The sequence below is a fragment of the Pelophylax lessonae genome (assembly GCF_965119305.1).
Source record: "Pelophylax lessonae genome assembly, chromosome: 12".
In the NCBI taxonomy this organism is placed as follows: domain Eukaryota; kingdom Metazoa; phylum Chordata; class Amphibia; order Anura; family Ranidae; genus Pelophylax; species Pelophylax lessonae.
In genome coordinates this window covers 153,924,431-153,944,677 of record NC_138779.1, presented here as the reverse complement: position 1 = coordinate 153,944,677, position 20,247 = coordinate 153,924,431, and the positions used below count along the sequence as shown (strand labels likewise).

Sequence of the window (20,247 nt, the reverse complement as noted above, 5' to 3'; positions counted from 1 at the left end):
GGGGGTCAGCCAGATGATGCACAAGAAAGCCTGCAAACGGTTTGCTGAAGACAAGCAGACTAAGGACATCGATGACTGGAACCCATGTCCTGTGGTCTGATGAAACCAAGATAAAAACGTATTTGGTTCAGATGGTGTCAAGCGTGTGTGGCAGCAACCAGGTGAGTACAAAGACAAGTGTGTTTTGCCTACAGTCAAGCATGGTGGTGGGAGTGTCATGGTCTGGGGCTGCATGAGTGCTGCCGGCACTGGGGAGCTACAGTTCATTGAGGGAACCATGAATGCCAACATGTACTGTGACATACTGAAGCAGAGCATGATCCCCCTCCTTTCGGAGACTGGGCCGCAGGGCAGTATAGCAACATGCCAATGACCCCAAACACACCTTCAAGATGACCACTACAGAGACGAACATCGGCTGGGGCGGTTCGCGAACGTTAGCCGCGAACTTTCTCAAATGTTTGAGAACCGCAAGTTCACGGCGGGCCCCATTGACTTTAATGGGAGGCGAACTTTAAAAACCTTTAGGTCATATTTGCAGCCACAAAATACTTACTAGCTGTGCACAAATAGTCCCACCACATGGACACTGTCATAACAGAAAAAAAAAAAAAAAAGTATTTTTTCCTAAATCAGCCAGAACTGACAGCTGGTAAATACACATAGGGTCCATTTACACGTCTGTAAAATGGGTCCGCATCCATTCCACAATTTGGTGGATTGTTTACAGACCCATTGCTTTTCAATTCCAGTCTGAAAAATGAGGCACAGTATAAAGAAGTGTCGGCCAGTACAGGCCCCAAAAAATTAGCCTACATGGGTTTACCTGACAGCTAAGAGCGTTGTATTCTGTGGCTGGAGGTACATTAGGCATTCACAGGATACAGAAGTGTCCCAAAAAATTAGGCATTCAATGGACATGAAATGCCTTTTCTGCCACTGTATTTACCGAAGACAAGGACCATGAATTTTTTGTGGGTGGATGGCAGTCTGGCAGATATTTGTGGCCTGTCATGAGGAATTTCGATGAAACATGGTCACATGTGTTGAATTCCTCAGAGATCCATACCTCATTCATTTTTATAAACGTGAGGTAGTCAACACTGTCATGAGCTAGGCGAGTGTGCTTATCGGTCACGATCCCCCCTGCTGCGCTGAACATCCTTTCAGACAGGACAATGGACAGGGGGCAAGCCAACAGTTCCATTGCAAATTATGCAAGCTCTGGCCAGAGGTCAAGCCTGCCCACCCAGTAGTCCAGGGGTTCATCACGCCTCAGAGCGTCCCTCAGAGCGTCCACATTGGCCGTTAACCCAATGTAGTCGGACACCTGTCGGTCTAGGCATTCCCTGATGCTGGATCCGGGATCCGGAGTACAGCTGTCGATGGGTCAGCTGAAAGAAGGATCTCATATCTGAAGTGACCAACACATCTTCAAACTGCCCTTTTTGCAGGCACTGTTGGGATTGCTACCCGCAGCTGTCTGACTGGAAATTCCTCTGCCAGCGCACTCAAAAGCAGAATGCAGCATTTCTCGCAGCAAGGCCGGGAAGTGCTGCATTCTGACCGCCCTCTGTGATGGTGGTAACATTTCTGCCATTTTTTGTTTGTACCGGGGGTCTAAGTACGTTGCCACCCAGTACTGGTCCTTTCCCTTTATGCTTTTTATACAGGGGTCCCCTTTAGAACACTGGAGCATGAAGGCCCCCATTCGCACTAAACTGAATGCGGTGTAGTGGCCTGGCTCCAGCTCATCATCCAGGATAATCTCATCCTCGTTCTCCTCCCCCCATCCACAGACAACACCAGGGATCCCAGACAGGTTTAAGGCATGCTCTTCTTGCTCCTCATCCGCCCCGGCACCATCCTCCTCCGACTCCTCTTTAGACTTCCGTTGACTTGCCTCAGATGGAGTAGCACCCCCTGGGAATTCATCCAACATTGCGACTTCCTCATCTTCCTGCTACTCGACGGCTTGATCAATGACACAATGCAATGCATGCTCCAGAAAGAAGGCGCAAGGTACGATGTCACTGATGGCACCCTGGCCGTAACTGACCAGTTTGGTGATCTCATCAAATGGCCACAGAAGTCTGCATGCGTCGCGCATTAGCAGCCACTGGCGAGGTAAAAAAATAAAAACCCAAGCTCCCCAGAACCTGTCCTTCCGCACAGTTCATACAGGTAGTCGTTAACTGCACCTTTCTGCTGGAGCAGCCTATCAAGCATATGCAACGTTGAGTTCCATCGCGTCGGGCAGTCACAAATAAGACGCCTGACGGGCAGGTTGTGTCGCCGCTGAATGTTAGTAAGGCGAGCCATGGCTGTGTAAGATCTTCTGAAATGGCCCGAGATTTTCCTGGCCTGCCGCAAGACGTCCTGGACCCCAGGGTATTTGTCAACGAATAGCTACACGACCAAGTTCAGGACGTGTGCCATGCATGGCACGCGTGTTATTTTGCCCTGTTTCAGCACGCTCAGCAGATTGGCACCATTGTCACACACCACTTTACCAACTGTCAAATTGTGCGGTGTCAGCCACTGATTTGCCTGTGAATGCAAAGCTGAAAGGAGTGCAGGACCAGTGTGGCTCCTGGCTTCCAGGCACAACAGACTCAGCACAGCATGGCAACGTCTCACCTGGCATGTGGAATAGGTTCTGGGGATCTTGAGCGGGAAGAGGAAGAAGAGGAGGAAGAAGGAGGAGAAGAGGCAGGCCTGCATGCAATCTGCGGTGGTAAAACCAAATCTACATGGATGCCACGGTTTACATGCTTGACGGCTCACCCAGTGGGCAGTAAAAGTGATACAACTTCACACTTTTGGCTCCGGCCTACTGCTCCTGCCCTACCACCCCTGTCTGTCATTTTTTAAATTACCCTGTGGCAAAAGTCTCTAGAGAAGTACAGTATATGTGGAATAAGGTATACAACACTCCGCTTCAAGCTGTGGTATTGGGGGGGGTCACTGGTTTATCACACCAGTTCTACAAATAATTGGCCAGTAACTGTTGCACAGTGAGCACAGCAAAAGAGGCCACATTTTTGCAGGACTAAAATACACTCTTATAAAAAGTATACTGTTAAATAACACCCCACTTCAATATGTGGTATTGGGGGGCCACTGGTCTATCACAACAGTTATAATACTTTAAAAGTGCTTTTGTCACCGTTTGTAGTATTGCTGCAGAAACGCTCAACACATCAGTCACAATGCTGCACAGGGCACAATACAAATCCACTATAATATGCTATTTTAGAAAGTATAAGTGGATTACACCCCTATATAGTGCACTGCACACCTATACCAAATACCAGTCCTTAAAATGACTTTTGGAGCTGAACAGAGCGATTTGTGTCACCGACAGTCTGTCCCTGCTGCACACAGCCAACCTCTCCCTACACTGATAAAAAGCAGAATGTGAAATGGCCGCCAGGTCTATTTATAAAAGGTAGGGGGTATGTCCATGTGCTGAAATGTTTCAATTGGCTGTCCTGTTCCACCTGATGGCTGTGTCATGGGTCAAAGTTCTCCCCAATGTAAACTAATATGGCCGCCGCAAACACCACCATATGTTGGCAAAATCAGCGGGCTGCGAACAAGCAAAGTTCGCCGAGAACCGACCGCAAGGCCATCTCTAGTAGAGAGGAGTGACATTATGGAAGGGATGAATACGGAGTTAGAATTAGTGTGGGTAGAACTCCATAGGGAAGTAGTAAAGAGAAAAGTAATTGTGGGGGTTTGTTATAGGCCACCCAACCAAAAGGGAGGAGGTAGAGCTGGAATTTATATCACTGTTAGGTAAAGTGGCAAAGCTAGGATCAGTCATCATATTAAGAGGACTTCAATTATCCCGACATTGACTGAGAAAAGGGGACTACACTCACAGAAAGCCGTCTCTTCACGGAAACCTTACAGGACAACTACAGGTCTCAGTTGGTGGATTCTCCTACTAGAGAAAATGCAGTGCTGGATCTATTGATCGAAATTATGTCTGGGTCATCAGTGGAGGTAGGAGTCCAGGACAACCTGGGCTCTAGCAATCACAGGATGATCACATTTATCGCAAATAATATAACAAGGCAAGAGGGAAACATAAGAACCCTAACCTTCAGAAGGGCAAACTTTCCCAAATTGTGCTCAATGATGGAAAAGGTAAACTGGAACCAAACTCTAGGAACACTGACCACGGAGGAAAAAATGGGACTGCTTTAAAAACATTTTAAACAAATGCATCTCGCAGTGCATTCCTAGGGGAAAAATTTTGAAGAGACAAAGCCAAACCTGGCTGGCTAAACCGTAATGTTAAAAACGTATTAGGGGGAAATAAAAAAGCCTTCAAGAAATATAAATCAGAAAGCACAGCATCGGCTTTCCAGCAATACAAGGAAGCAAATAAGAAATGTAAATCAAAATGGCTAAAATCAACTTCGACAGATAAATAGTGGAGGATAGTAAAAAGAACCCGAAGAAATTCTTTAAATATATCAACAGCAAAAAAAAGAATATGGCAGAGCATGTTGCACACAACGATGAGGGAAGGATAATTACAGAGGACACTGAAGAGGCATTAATGCTTTTTTCTCCCCAGTCTTTACACAGGAAAAAGAGGGGTACACTGACCATGACAGTATGTTTAGCAGTACTTCACAGGACTTGCCGCTAACAGAGGGTGAAATCAGGGAAAGGCTGGATAAAATTAACAAATAAATCACCAGGCCCGGATTGGCGTACATCCGAGAGTACTCAAATAACTTAGTAAAACTATATCTAGACCACTGTTCCTCATCTTTGCTTACAGTATTATGACAGGAAATGTACCAGGCGATTGGAGGAAAGCTAAACGTGATACCGATACTCAAAAAAGGACAGAGGCATGTCCCAGGAAATTATAGGTTGGTCAGCCTGACATCAATAGTATGTAAACTTGTGGTTGGGATGATAAGGGACTATATCGTAGAGTTTGCTATAGACAACATCATCAGCAGTAATCAGCATGGGTTAACAAATGGGCATTCTTGTCAAACCAATCTGTTAACATTCTACGAGGAGGTGAGCTGTGAGCTAGATAGGGGGAGACCAGTGGATGTGGTGTACCTGGATTTTGTTAAGGCGTTTGATACAGTTCCCCACAAGCGCTTCATTTATAAAATAAGGTCTACAGGCATCGACCACAAGGTTTGCTCTTGGATACGGAACTGGTTAAAAGGGCGTGCCCAAAGGGTGCTAATAAACAGCGCATACTCAAACTGGTCTGGGGTGGTAAGTGGGGTCCAAGGCTCAGTCCTGGGACCAACCTTGTTCAATTTACTCATAAACAGCATTGAGGACGGGATCATTAGCTCGATATCAGTTTTTGCAGATGACACAAAATTGGGCAGGGCAATAACTTCACAACATGAGGCAGATATCTTACAGAATGACCTGAACAAAATAACAGAGTGGGCAACTACATGGCAAATGAGGTTTAATGTGGAGAAGTGTAAGGTTTTGCACTTGGGGACTAAACATAAAAGCACAATACACTTTAAGGGGGGAACCTTTGGGGGAAAAAAAAAAAAAAAAAAAAAAAAAAATCAAAAATGGAGAAAGATCTGGGAGTCTTTAGAGGATAGACTAGGCAATAGCATGCAATTTCAAGCTGCAGCTGCCAAAGCCGGCAGAATATTAGCATGCATAAAGAAAGGGATGTATTCCAGATAAACTATAATCCTACCACTTTATAAAACTCTGGTCCAACCGCATCTGGAGTATTCTGTCAGTTCTGGTCGCCAGTCCTCAGGAGGGATGTTTTGGAGCTGGAGAGAGTCCAGAGAAGGGCAACTAAACTAATTAGGGGATTGGAGGACCTTAATTATGAAGAGAGTTTACAATTGCTTGATTTATTCTCCCTGGACCAGAGACGCCTGGGAGTGAACATGATAGCAATTTACAAATACCTCAACGGTGATCTCAGCATAGAAAAAAAAAAAAAACTATTCAGTTGCAAGGATTGCATGAGGACGCGAGGACATACAATGCAATTAGAGGAGAAGTGTTTTAACCTCGGGCAAAGCAGGGGGTTCTTTACCGTTAGGGCTACAAGATTGTTGAATTCTCTACCACAAGAGGTAGTTTCTGTGGGAAGTATGGCTACTTTCAAAAGACTCTTGGACATACATCTCAAGGATCAGAGCATTAAGGTGTACGAGAGGATTAGGGCCACACACACCTACACAGGATGGACTATTGTCTTTATTCAACCTCAACTACTATGCAACTATGTATATGAGAACAGAGGCTCATCCCTCACCTCAGATCTTGCCCAGGACACGCAGAATGTTACCAGTGAGCGTCGGCATTCCTCCTCCTGAGCATCAGTGGCAAAAAGGGTAAGAAGTGCTGGGCCTGCGGTGTGGAACTATTACCAGACTAGCAGGTTTGTGGATTTTGCTGGCGAGACTTCTCTAATGGCAAAGGATGCTGTGAGCCAGCAGGTCATGGCCCTTCATTGGCAAGTAGTTGCCACTTGTGCCAGTGGACTCTGGGCGCAAACTTCAAGGACGCAGCTCTGCAGAGGAGTTCAGGCCATCACAGTTAGCCCCTCTAACCAAGCAGGCCCCGAGTCCATCACAGCCATCTTTATCCAAGCAATTCACCACTGCTTTACACCTGGCTTCAGAGGTAGAAGGTCAGTCGTCCTCCTTGAAGAGACTAAGCAGGAAGATTTAGTTTCCGTTGGCTCCGTCCTTGATTGAGGAATAGACCAATATCTGAGAGATTCATGTTGAGAGGCAGGGGGTGCTTGTAAGGCAGTGATCGCAGGCCTACATGGCAAGTGCAATACAGTTGGGACCCAGAACCTCAAGGTAACAATGACCCACCAATTGTTGAAAGAGCAGATTAGTGCTCTTTGCAAGCTTAAAGTGGTTGTTTAGCCACTGTCTTGTCTTCATACAATCCTCAGTGTTCAATAAAAGGTTAGGTGTACCAGTGTCTGCTTTACAAAAATATATTATATATATATATATATATATATATATATTCTATACCTTATTTCCAAGTGCCTCTCAGTGCTCAGGTGACCTGCCGCCTCCCCCCCGCTTGTTCTGACAGCTACAGTGGGAGGGGCTCAGAGTCCCCTGGGGACATCAATTGGGGGGGGGGGGGGTAAGAGGGGCTGCCGATTATGTGAGCGCCACTCTTAGGTACAGAATGGAATTTTTTTTTTTCAAATGCCATTCGATCCCTTATTTAAGAGCGGTGCTCGCGTATCTGGCCGCCCCTCTTCTCTCCTCCCCCCCGACTGATGTCAGCCTCCCACTGCAGCTGTCAGGACATGAGGGGAGAGGCAGCAGGTCACCTGAGCTCCGAGAGGCACTCGGAAATAAGGTATAGAATGGCTTTTTATAAAGCACAGACACTGGGGCACCTAACACTAATAAACACAGAGGCTTGTATATAAAAATGCAAAAGTAGCAGGAGGATACAGAGCCGACAGGCAGGGAGGGAGAGATGATAGAGGAAAGAGCAGATGTCAGAGGCACGTAAACTTACCACAACGTCAGGGCTCAGCAGTCATAAACTGTGGTCAGCTTACAGGGGAGGAGGTCAGGACCAGTTACATAGTTAGTGAGGTTGAAAAAAGACATCAGTCCATCCAGTTAAACCTATGATATGTGCTTGCTGTTAACCATACATTGTATACCCCTGTATGTTGTGGTCTCTAAGGTGCCCATATAATAGTTTTTTTTAAACCATCGATGCTCGCTGCTGATATGACTGTTTGCGGAAGAGAATTCCACATCCTTACTGCTCTTACAGTGAAGAACCCCCTGCGTATTTTAAGGTTAAACCGCCTTTCCTCTAGTTTTAGTGAGTGGCCACGTGTCTTATTGTATTCCCTTTCTCGGAATAGGTTTTCCAACCAGGTATTACAGATGATACAAGGGGCCAAATTACACAGCAAAACCACGGTGCTGTATAACACGCTTTAAAAAGGAACAGGATTATTATTATTTTTTTTTTTTTTTTAGGGTAACAAATGCTTTGAGCGCTTAGTGGATTTTGTGGATGAAGTAGCATTGGTTATCAATTTTCCCCTAAGGCAGTGCTGAATTTAGTTACAATGAAGAGGGTTATAAAGCCTAGTCCTCAGCCAACAAAACCCATTCTCAGGCAGGGTGGTTGCAAGTGCGTTTGATGACAAGTTTTTCCCTCTGAGCAGAAGCTGTGACTATTCCAAGAGACTCACCGCTGGACAACCCTGGATGTCCTTCCTTATCTGCTGTGCAGATAGTGCATGCGGCTCTGGATTCCAGAATAACAGTGTTAACATTTTATAGAGTGGCATATAAAACATTGCTTATTGGTCACAATTAAAATTCACACGCTAAGCCAACGCTAAGCACTGTTCCAAGAGCAATTGGGGATTAGTCTGGCCACCTTCCTCTTAAGAGTTCAAGGCTACAGCAAGTTTTCTCTGCTGGTTAGGACCTTTTGCCAGAATGGAAAACTTCCAAGTGCAAATGGAGGGGTGGAGAAGGGCACCTTTCTGAAGGATGCACAGCCATGGTCCTTTTCAATCCCCCTACAGGAGTCCTATTGACAGTTTGTGTGGATCTCCACCAATGACTTTTAGGGTGATTCTAATCTGTGTAGCCTCTCTGGAGGAAATTGGGGTGCTTAAAAGCCATTACTTGGACGGTAGTCTACTGTTGGATCGGAGTCCAGATGACCTACTAGTTCAAAAAGGGGATTCTTCTGGCCAGCATGGAGATGTTTTTGCTGTGATAGGAAGTGTCAAGACAGTTGGAGCAGACCTGACTAGTCATCACTACAAAAGCCCAGTTCTATGATCAAGCGAGTACTTTTCTCCTTTAATAAGCCAAGCAGTTGTCAGCTTCCAAATGCAGGGGTGCCCTGGAAACTATGGGGTCTTGCATTCCTAGGCCATTCTTGGCACACTAGATTCTCTAGACGGTCCAAACAACTTCCTCTTTGCAAAACAGAAGGCAGCACTTGAGCCGATTCAAAGTGCTTCTCATCAGAAGCGCAGGAGCCTCTGGTTTTGGGTAGGTCAGGGAACCCTCACTTGATCCCGCCTGGTAGTTTCATTATCCTGGACCATAGTCACCACTGATGCCAGTACTTGGTTCCCAATGAATGGGTTTTTAATACAAAGATCTTGCCCACTCATGTATGGTGGAGGGGGGGGGGGGCGTCACCCTCAGCTGAGTCTGTTTGCATCACCATCCATTCACAAGGTCTCTCTTGCTACCCTCACCCATTGGTGGAGAAAGTTGATGCTCTCACTCACCCAAGGAATAGTCACCTAGCAGATGCCTTTCCATAACTGCCTATGGTCATGAAGTCCCAGGAGGAGACTGTTGTTGGAGGGTCTCACTGTGATAGCCTACAGACCTTGGGTTTACCCTATCCATGAAATCTAGTCAGGGCCAAGCACTTCAGCTACCAGTGTTTCCACAACACATGTACCAGGATGGACTGAAATAGGAGAGGGAAGGAAAGGAGAACTTGGGCCATCCTCGGTAGTGGTTCAAACCTGGCGAGGTTACAGAAAGGCCATCAACAAATGCCATTTACTCCGAAGTCTGGAACAGGTTCACAGTCTTCGCATCTGAGCGGATTTTGATCCTCACAACCCGGAGGTTGCCCAGCTGCTATGACTTCTTCATATGGATCTCGATTTGGGGCTCAACCTAGTTTCACAAGGGCTCAAGTTTCAGCCATTTCATCTTTCACCAGGGAAAATGGACGTATGAGCTGCCAGGGGAACGTTTCAGGTGGTCAGCTCTAAGACTTTGCCCTGAGGAGGAATAAACTGGGTTTTTATTCTGGTCCTAGATTTTCTTGGGAGGACAGTTTGCATCATCAGAAAGAAGTCCTCATTGGGACATCACTTGAGAGGCAGTCTCTCTCAAAAACTTCAGGTGATAACTTTAAGGGGTAGAGTATTCAATCTGCAAGCACTTGGAGCTAGAGTCCTACAACCAGGGGCTGACTGGCAACCTTTGGCCCAGGGGACAAGTACAAACCAGAAGCCCATGGTGCAGAGAGTTGGCCCCGCTCCCACTGTCCCTCTTCCCCGGCCTACCTCCTGACCCCCATTCTCTACTCACTGGCCGAATCTGGGTTCCTGACCTGGCAAGCAGGGGACAGTTAGGGGGAGCTGGGACACCTTGATCGGGACTGGCTGGGGAGGATAGTCCTCCAGTGGTGCATGGATCTGGCCTCTGTTCAAACACAGTTTACAACATCCATGCTGGGGGGGGGGGGGGGGGGGAGGAGGCCTGCGCTCTGTCCTTCTCTTTTTCCTGCACTCAGTAGATCAGCGGTGGAGACTTTTTACTTCTCTTCACTAGGATTCTTTTAGGCATGTCTGTGGCAGAAGTGGTGCAGCCTTTTTAGTGGGCATCAGAGGGGCCCGGGGGGCAATTTCCCCCCTGCACCAGTCCTCCCCTGCCTACAACATTCCTTCAAGACAAGTTGGGGGCCTAGGCCCCTCAAGCACCTCTGCGCTAAAAGGTGGCTTCTGTTTTTATCTTACAAAGTGGCAGTTCTCCAGCAGATAGTACCTAATCTACACTGTATGTATCAAGTCTCTAAAATGCCTACCTTCTGCTGCTATGGATTGGCGTCGGGAAAAGAAAAGGATGTATTTGATCCAATTTTCCATTTTCTCTACACCTCTTTTGGTCCCAATGAAAGACTATTTGCATCGCACAAAGTAAAGCTTGGTTTTACCTTTATGAAGCTACAGTGTAATGCCCATAGACTCATATAGACACAGACACCATTTCATGTTTGCATGCAAACCTACAGGCATAACAAAATATTTACCTGGAATCTGGACTTCAACCTGTATTGAGGAAGTTTCCCTTGTGGCCACAGATGAATCTAGAGTTTGAGTCATCCATTGCTCATACAAGCAGGAGGGTGGTTGCAGCCAGATGACACTGGATAAAATCTTGTCCTCAGAGTATAGGGAGACTGCAAATTCTAAAGAAATAAATACTCGTGTTACACACCAAAAAAAAAAAAAAAAAAAAAAAAAAAAAAAAAAAAAAAAAAACAAACAACATGGAATGAGTTTAAAAGTATCATTGTACGATCAGTTGAAATTCCAGAATGCCAAAAAAAACTCTGACTAGACATGACAAAATCCTGCATAATCAGCAGGAAATTAATATTTTGTTTAAAGTGCATGCATTTAGTTGTAGGTAGAATAGGGAAAGTACCTGCAGGTTGTTTCTTCTATGTCCCTTTGGTAAGATTTCCCCAAGGGAGGGGGGGGGGGGTTCATCTCTCAGTGCCCATGTAGATTTTGTTGCATGTTGTGTTAAACCAGTCCAAAAAAAAAAAAAAAAAAATACTGCCAATGCATACAGGCATGCCAAAAAAAAAAAAAAAAAAAAAAAAATAGGATGTGTATCTTTATCGTTAAAACAGTATGTAGCACTACTCCCAAGGGAGCTGCTGGTTACAGGTTCCCCTGGGTTACCATTAGCAACAGTAGAACAGTCTGACATTTTCCCAAGTGTTTTACCTCAGACAAGAATCAGTCCTGTTTCTTTGGTTTTTATGTTTTATTTGGAACTTGGATAGGAGAAGGGATGAGTTGGATACTCCAACTGAAACTATGCACAATAGGCAGGGACGACTTGAATAAATGCTGGTTAACGATGGGTAACGCCGAGTAATGCTGAAATTGAGCTAGTCACTCAATCCCCCGACTTCTCTGGAGTGGTCCCCTCTCTTAGGCAGATCCCTAGGCAGATCCTTCAATACTCACGATACTGTTCTTCCTGAAGTCCACTGCCCAACAGCTCCACTGGATCCTCTGCAGTCCAGCTCCACTCCTGGTCCCTAGGCCGACTGCCTGGACCACCTTCCTCACTCTGCAGGAGGATAGACAGCCGTCCACCTCATCCTGGGACTATGCTCCCACCAAAAGACACCCTGCCACATACTCCCTCCAGGTCTATAGCCAACCCCAGGATGCATTGCAACAATGCCCACCCACTGAGACAGCCATAAACCCTGGTGCCCCTATTGGTTAGGTTGCCTCCACTGTCCAACAAGCTCCCTTATTGGATACAGTGGGGAGACTCCCCCAGACCCAATAAATCACACCTGGAAACATGGGACAGGTCAAACTAGCAGATCTGGTGCTCCTGATAAGCAGAACCTAGGAAGGTGTTACATCTAGAACATAGGGTTGCCTTCAAACACTAGGACATCATTTAGGATGAATGAAAAATAAATCCTCTAAAGAAAAAAACCTTACCCCCCATCTTTTTAAAAACAAAATGTAAATATAGTTAGAGCCCAATCAAACCTTTGTGTTTGAATTGATTTGAATGCACAGGCAACCCACAGCAATTTTTGACAAAGTGTTTTAGCATGGTAGTAAAAAGTATCCATTTGCTTCTGATTAGCTGCAGTTTCCAGAAAGAGTTTGACAGACTAACAAGTTAAATTTTATGTAAAATGCACCATTTGATAGTTATAACTGTCTATAAACTTGTCAAAAATTAGTCTAAGAGCCGGTTCACATAGGCGCGACGCGACTTGCCGGGGCGACCTGTGAAGTCGCGGTGCACAGCTCGCACCGCGACCTCGGAGTGGCATGCACGGACTTCATATCATTGAAGTCAATGCAGGTCGCCCCAAAGTAGTACAGGACCCTTTTTCTAAGTCGGAGCGACTTGTGTCGCTCCTATTAGAACGGGTCCTGTGCTAATCTATGGCAGGCGACCCACGGCGACTTGTCAGGCGACCAGGTCGCCTGACAAGTCGCCCCAGTTTGAACGGGGTCTTATAGGTCAAGACTAGCTACAGCGCTTGCTAATCGTATTGTGCTTAGTGTAAATAAATCAAATAATTATGACTTGTGTTGGTAAATTATGTGCAAACAATTTTTGGGAGTATAAATAAATCAATGTAGGTCAAGGAACGCATGGCGTGACGCAACCACACAGCTGGAACGCAAGCCGGAACACTCCACTTGCCACTCATGCAAGTCCGTGGTTGTATGTCACAAAGCCTGTACATTGATGCCTTTTAATACCCATGGATGGGGAATAAACCATTTTAATTGTACTACACTATTGGAGCAATTCTTTCTTTGCATACCCTGGCCCCACACTGATGAGAGGAAAAGGTAAGGAGGAATCCATCTTTTACCCCATTTGCAGGTTCGGCACAAGGGAATCCATCTTGGCTCCGAGGGCCTACAAGCGTGATTGGTCTTAGTGCTATATGGCACATAAGACCCATTACCTCTGGTAAGTTACCCATCTTTACAATATCACTGGAAAAAGGAACCTATGCCACCTAAAGTCACAGAGTCATATTGGATAATTTAAACACTGAAAGATTTTCCCATTAAGGAATTATTTGGACTATTAACCATTGTCACCATTTTTGATGGACTTTCAACAAAACTGCACTTTATTAATTTACATCTCACGCTAGTTGCACTATTGTCATATTTATTGATTATTGCACAATTTTATGTTTTAATATTGGAATACCCACCTGTATATTGCATATAATTTTGCGACCTTGCCCTTGACATATGGATTTATTTATACCACCACCAATTGTTTGCACATAATTTACCAACACAAGTCATAAATTTGATTTATTTTCAATATTGCACTAAGCACAATACGATTAGCAAGCGCTGTAGCTAGTCTTGACCTATAAGACTAAATATTTGACATATTAACCCTATCCCTAGAGCTGCTGCTTACACCTTCATCCACATCCCATTAATCCATTCCATTAGGCGTGGGAGATACACCATAGGTGTGATCTTTTTTCCAGGTCTATAAACTTGCATGCAAAAATACAGAAAGTACCTTCACAGTGGAAAACACATATTGAAAATAAGTATGAAGAAATAAAAATGCATTGTAAATGCATGAAAAACATGGTACTGGCACTTGTAAGCTATGTTACATTTCTTTGGATGCAGTTCCACCTACCGCTAAGAGTAAGTTAAAAAGCTACAGTTTCTCAAAGGGCTTTTTCACAAGTGTGGCTATTATTTCTGCTCCTCTGAAAAGCAATCCACTATGTTTTACAGGCAGCGAGGAGAATATAGGTTACCTCCACCTCCGGTTTTAAACCTCAAAATGCTGACCTGCTCTGCTTCTGTGTTTTGCTATAGATTATGGCGCAGTCCCATTCACTTTAATAGATTACGTTTGTGGGCGATATTTAGCGTTGACACCTTATCCCTTTAAAACTGAATACATTATAAATTACACGGGTTCGAAGACTAGTATAATGCAGATGAGGCACCGAGATTAATTACCACCCTAATCAGCCACAGAACCGGTGTAATTAATATGCATTTTAAAAAGGGATGAGGTGGCAACCCCAGTGGTATTACCAGATGAACCCCACTAAAAGCACTTCCTTGTATGAAGTCTTGTATGGACTCCCACTTGTATTTGTATAGGAACAGTGTATACAGCAGGCTTTCACAAAGCTCTCCAGTCTACAAACAGCTTTCATAAAGTCTTTAAAAGCACCCATCAGCTCCTTAAAATGTGGGGGGGGGGGGGGGGGTGGTAAAACATCACAGGAGTGCAAATAACAGACTTTAGCAGTCTTTTAGTAAGCTTCACTCGGTTTGAAACTTAATGAAAGCCCACTAGAGGCATATTTAAAGGAACAGTCAGCACTCTTTTTCGCACCCGTAAGCTAAAGGTTGCATTAAAGGCTCCAAAAAAATAAAGGATACTTAAAGCTGAAAGGTTTAGAAGTGGTCTGAAAACATTTGCAAAACACACTTGCGCTTATGCAATTTTAAGCCTATAAAAAGGACTTTAGGCTCAAAGGTTTGCAAATGCAATACAAAACATTTGCTGTACACACAACTCTTTGCCTAACACACTATCCCTAAAGAGACCAAAACACTAACCAACAAAAAAGCATTTAAAAATCGGTTCCCCATTTCAAACTCCTGAAAATGCATTTTTGTTTTCTTCGATCGCACAGATCGTCGTCATACAAACGTCGGCGGACGAAAGATCTGCCGATTGTACGCGTGTTAGTATGGTGCCTCCGACAGCTGTCTGCACACAATCCGCGGACAAGAGTCTTTCTTGCAAACATGAAAATTTTTGTCTGCGGACACCAGAACGGACGATTGTTCGCCTGTCAGTACAGAAATCAGCCGACAGACCGCAGATTTGCAAGACTGGGCATGCTCAGAAAATAAAAAACACAGGGAAAGTTAACCATTACATGACATCACTTCTGCAGTCAGCTGAAGTCTGCGGACAAAATTCTTGTGCTGTCCTTGTGCTGTCTTTGCACTTTTCAACAGACACCGACATCCCGGGGAGAAAAGACGAACATTTGTATGACGACGATCTGTGCGTGTGTACGGGGCTTAAGTCTATATTTGCAGGGGCGGAAAGTTTGTTGCATTCTGAAGTGGCTAAACATCCCTTCTGAATGCAGCAACACTCTGTGCTATGGACCCATACAAACAGGTAAATTAGCTGCAGCCAGATTGTGTGCGCAACAAGAAACTCAGCAGAAATGTTATCCCTGGAAGCACACAGTTTTTGTCCAGGGATGGTTGAAATTATCGGTTACATGCGAGCAGGGTGGTGGCAGCCATTTGTGCAGAGTACAAATCTGACAACTGTTGCTGGTGACACAGTGTGTGCAGGTGGTGTTTAGAACCGCTGGCATTAATTTACAGATTCTCACAGGCGGGCAGCCGGGTGATCGTAGCTCAAACCTTGACAGAGGCCTTGCACCAATAACATGCAGGTCTCGGATCAAAAACACGTAGCTTAATTTTCATATTGGATACAATACAAAAAAAAAAAAAAAACATGAATGGACCATTAAAAATTCTTCCATGCCTAACATCAAATTTATAAGGCAGATCAATGAAAAGATTACTCACTATTCAAAAGAAGAGGCTGTGGCACAAGCTGACATTTGACACATAAAACGAAGAGTAAACCTATCCAATATAACGGCTGTGCCATTTCTTCAGGGAAGCTCAAACAAGTACAGCTCCACAGGGCTTGCTTCAATTTATTAATTGAACACTAGTTGTAAGGCAGAAACACTGCTAAGCAAGTAGGTGTGGACCACATGCAAAGCTCGTTACACAGTGTGAAGTTCATTAATAGTGATGGGCGGAACACCCCCCTGTTCAGTTCACACCAGAACATCTCAAACAGGGAAAAGTTCTAGCAAACATGCAAACATTATTAGGTCTATGGGACACTAACATGAAAAATCAAAAGTCCTAATTTTAAAGGCTTATATGCAAATTATAGCCATAAAAAGTGTATGGGGACCTGGGTATTGACCTGGGGGACATGTATCAATGCACATTTTTTTTTTTAAACACTAGTTTTTACAGGAGCAGTGATTTTAATGATGCTTAAAGTGAAACAATAAAAATGAAAAATTCCTTTAAATATTGTGCCTAGGGGGGTCCCCTTAATATGCTTGTAAAGTAGAACATCTGTACGATGTATGGAGCCTGCTGCAGAAATACTGATGTTTCTAAAGGAAAAAATGTCATTTAAACTTGCTTGCAGCTGTAATGTATTGTCGGCTCCTGGCAATATAGATAAAAAAAAAACATGATAAAACAGCGTAGGGTCCCCCCCAGTCTATACCAGGCCCTTTGGGTCTGGTATGGATTTAAAGGGAAACCCCATGCCAAAATTTAAAAAAAAAAACTAGCGTGGTGTCCCCCCAAAATGCATACCAGACCCTTATCCCAGCATGCAGCCTGGCAGGCCAGGATAGGAGGGGACGAGCAAGCGGCCCCCCTCTCCTGAACCATACTAGGCCACTTGCCTTTAACATGTGGAGGGTGCTTTGGGGTGCCCCCAAAGCACCTTGTCCCCATGTTGATGGGGACAAGAGCTTCTTCCCAACAACCCTGGGCTGTGGTTGTGGGCATCTGTGGGTGGTGGGCTTATTGGAATCTGGAAGCCCTCTTTAACAAGGGGGCCCCCAGATCACCCCCCCCCCATGTGAATGGGAATCGAGTCCATCGTACCCTTACCCATTCACCAAAAAAGTGTAAAAATGGAAAAACCACAGAAGACCTGAAAAAGAGAAAACATGTCAAAACCGCTTTGCCTCTTCTGAGGCTACACGCCGTTTGCAGCTCTTCAGCTTTGACAAGCTCTTTTATAGGCAAGGGGCGGGGCCTTCTGACGTCACATGATGATGTTTGAGGAACACTTTTTTTTTCTTTTTAATAAAGGACTTGTCAAAAAGGTGTTTTGGAGGGGAACCCCAGAGCACCCTTCCCATGTTGAGGGCAAGCAGCCTGGTATGGTTCAGGAGGGGGGCGCTCGCTTGTCCCCCCCCCCCATCCTAGCCTGCCAGTCTGCATGCTCGGATAAGGGTCTGGTATGGATTTAGGGGGGGGACCACATGCCTTTTTTTTTTTTATATTTTGGCGTGGAGTTGGTTTATTGGTGGTTTATTTCTGTTGATGTCTTTGCATTTCCATGCTCTTGTACAATTTCCATGTGTTTAATTCATACTCATTAATGTGTTGCATATGTTTCTACTTTCTCCTTCATGCGATTGCCAGCGGCTGCGTCCGCAATCTTTGTTATAACCTTGTTAAAATCTTAAAAAAAACTATTTGAATTAAAAAACGGAAGCAGACCCAAATGGATGTAAATGGACAAATGATCTATGAATCTATTTTTGCATTGGCTGTTAGGGACTGGGTCCTAACAACCAGTGACTCATCTCTGCTGTCAGTAGGGATTCTTGCTGACAGCAAAATGTGAACAAAATATTTTATAAAAAAAATGTGTATGCAGCAGATTAGGGGAGTGGGGGGGGGGGGGGGGTAATGTGTGCAAGGAGAGGAGGAGAGCAGAGAAGCAGTTTATACAGTGAGTGGCAGTGTGTATAGATAGGCTTTCCTACTTTCTGGTTCTGACTGTCATCGCCGGCTGTGACTGTCATTGCCAGGTCCTTTCTTTTTGCTCACTTTAGCATAGTTCTCTACCTACTACACTGTGGAGAGAGCTCATTGCATACCGCCAAGCCTGGACCCCTGGGTGAACTACCTTTCATTTTCGTACTGTTTTTTCTGAATTTCAGGGACAGAGATGAAGTTCTCCGGGCTGCCAGGGTGCAAGGTGACCTCACTCATTTAAACAACAAGTTGCTCATCTTCCCCGACGCAAAAGCTTAGGAAGTCTTTTGACCAAGTTAAATCGGCTCTGCGGACCCGCAGCATTTGCTACAGTGTTCTGTTTCCTGGCCTGCCTGCGGGATCAAGACAGGGTAAAGGTCCGGCTCTTTACCTCCCCCGACGAGTCGTCTACCTTGCTTAAAGCGTTGCCACGACTTTGCTGAACATGGATGATGTGTAATGTTTTACAGTTGTTTTCCTAGATGCTGCTATGACCGGGATTACCACCCCCCGCCTTATTGTATTCACTGGTGTGGAGTGGTGACTGGATTGGGTGCCTGTATTTTACTGTGGGTGTTACAATTTCATTGCCCCGGTTGTGCTTGTTCCTATACTGGATCCTCAGGACTGTGCTTCCTTTCGGCCCATATCCTTGTTGAAATTGGATGCAAAATTTTTTGCTAAAGTGTTGGCTGGTCACCTTTCTAAAGTAATTGAGGTCCTCATAGATGTTGATCAGACTGGGTTCATGCTAGGCAAGGGAACTGACATCAACATAAGACGCCTCTTTTGAATCTCTCCATCCCCCATTATAATTCAGGTACCAGAGTTATTGCCTCGCTTGACGCTAAAAAGGCGTTTGACTCAGTTGAGTGGCTGTATCTCTGGGAGGTCCTCCATCAGTTTGGGTTTGGTCCCAAGTTCCTTCTTGGGCTCCAATTGCTCTACAGGGTCCCTATAGCATGGGTCTGCACCAATAACTGGCTCTGACTCTTTTCTCCTAAATCAGGGGGACGCGACAGGGTTGCCCATTATCCCCAGTCTGTTTGCCCTGGCTTTGGAACCCCTGGCTTTTCTAATCAGGAAATCTCCAGAGGTCAAGGGCCTGCAGGTGGGGAATTTAGAGGAGAAGTTGTCCCTATATGCAGGTGATGCCTTGTTGTATCCTAGTGTTGCTAGCCCATCGCTCGTGTCTGCCCTGCAGATTTTGGACACCTTTGGTGCCTTTTCAGTAATTAAGATAAACTAGTCCAAGTCACTTATTTTCCCTATTGATGAGGGTGTGGTTAGGTCGGCATGTCTTTCTCCTCAGCACTGGGTGGACCAGTTCAGGTACCTAGGGGTTCAGGTGACTAAACAGTTGTCCAAATATTTTGACATAAATCTTCTTCCCTTGCTCTCCGTTCTGAAGGCGCAGTGCTACTCCTGGGCCAGACTTCCTCTGGATCTCTTGGGACAAAAATAATCTCAATAAACTGATAATTTTACCCAAATTTAATTATATTTTTCTGAAACTGCCCTGTCAGCGTCACCTGCGGGAGCAAGTGACGGAGAGCACACCACAGAGGTTGTAAATCCAATGGCTGACTGCTGAATGTCGATGGTTCAGAGAAGCAGTTACACAGGGTCGCAGCCATGGCCCTGGACAGGGAGCTAGAGCATATGATTCCCCAGGGCGCAGAGTCAAAGAGCCAGCAGGTTTTCAACAGAGCCTCTGATGGTGAGGATAAACTTGGCTGCAGCTGTCTCCACGGTTGACTCTGGTGGATGGAGAGGAAGCAGCAGTACAGGTTCACAAGGGATAGTCAAGAGAACAAGCCAATAGTCAGGGCAACAAGCGGACAGGGATAGTCAGAAGGACAAGCTGAAGGTCAGGGCAACAAGCTGACAGGGATGGCCAGATGAACAAGCCAAAGTCGGTACACAGAGATCAGAAGTAGAGCACACGGCAAGAAACACACAGGGAAGCCTTCACACAATTGTTGCTTGGACAAAGATGGCTTGCAGTGTGCGGGTTAATATAGTGCAGGGGTGGCGAACACGTGGCTCTCGAGCCGCATGCGGCTCCCGGCCGAACTGAATGCGGCTCTTTGGCTCTTTGCCTCTTATGGTATACTGTGGCTTGTCTAGCGGGACCTCTGAGGAGAGATCTCCAAGTGTGTAGTCCCGCCCCCAGGCTGCGTCATCACGTCTCCCATCTCCCAACACTGCACGGGCCAGAGAGCGTGGGGACCCGTGTGTCTCCCTCCCGCCTCAGCTGCATCTTCCCCGCCGAGGAAGATAGTTTCCTGCTAGAGGCTGGG

General features: G+C 45.5%; 1 protein-coding gene across 1 annotated transcript in view; it reads right to left on the bottom strand.

Annotated features, from left to right (window-relative positions):
- LOC309567799 (uroplakin-2-like) overlaps window positions 1-16,025 on the bottom strand; it is a gene marked incomplete at both ends in the record, with an annotated part of 80,912 nt that extends 64,887 nt beyond the window's left edge. Inside the window, 2 exons of the mRNA XM_082273249.1 lie at window positions 10,843-11,001; window positions 15,941-16,025. Coding sequence (XP_082129375.1) covers window positions 10,843-11,001; window positions 15,941-16,025 — 244 coding nt within the window. The remainder of the gene's footprint in view (window positions 1-10,842; window positions 11,002-15,940) is intronic.
- Between the last annotated feature and the right edge of the window lie 4,222 nt (window positions 16,026-20,247).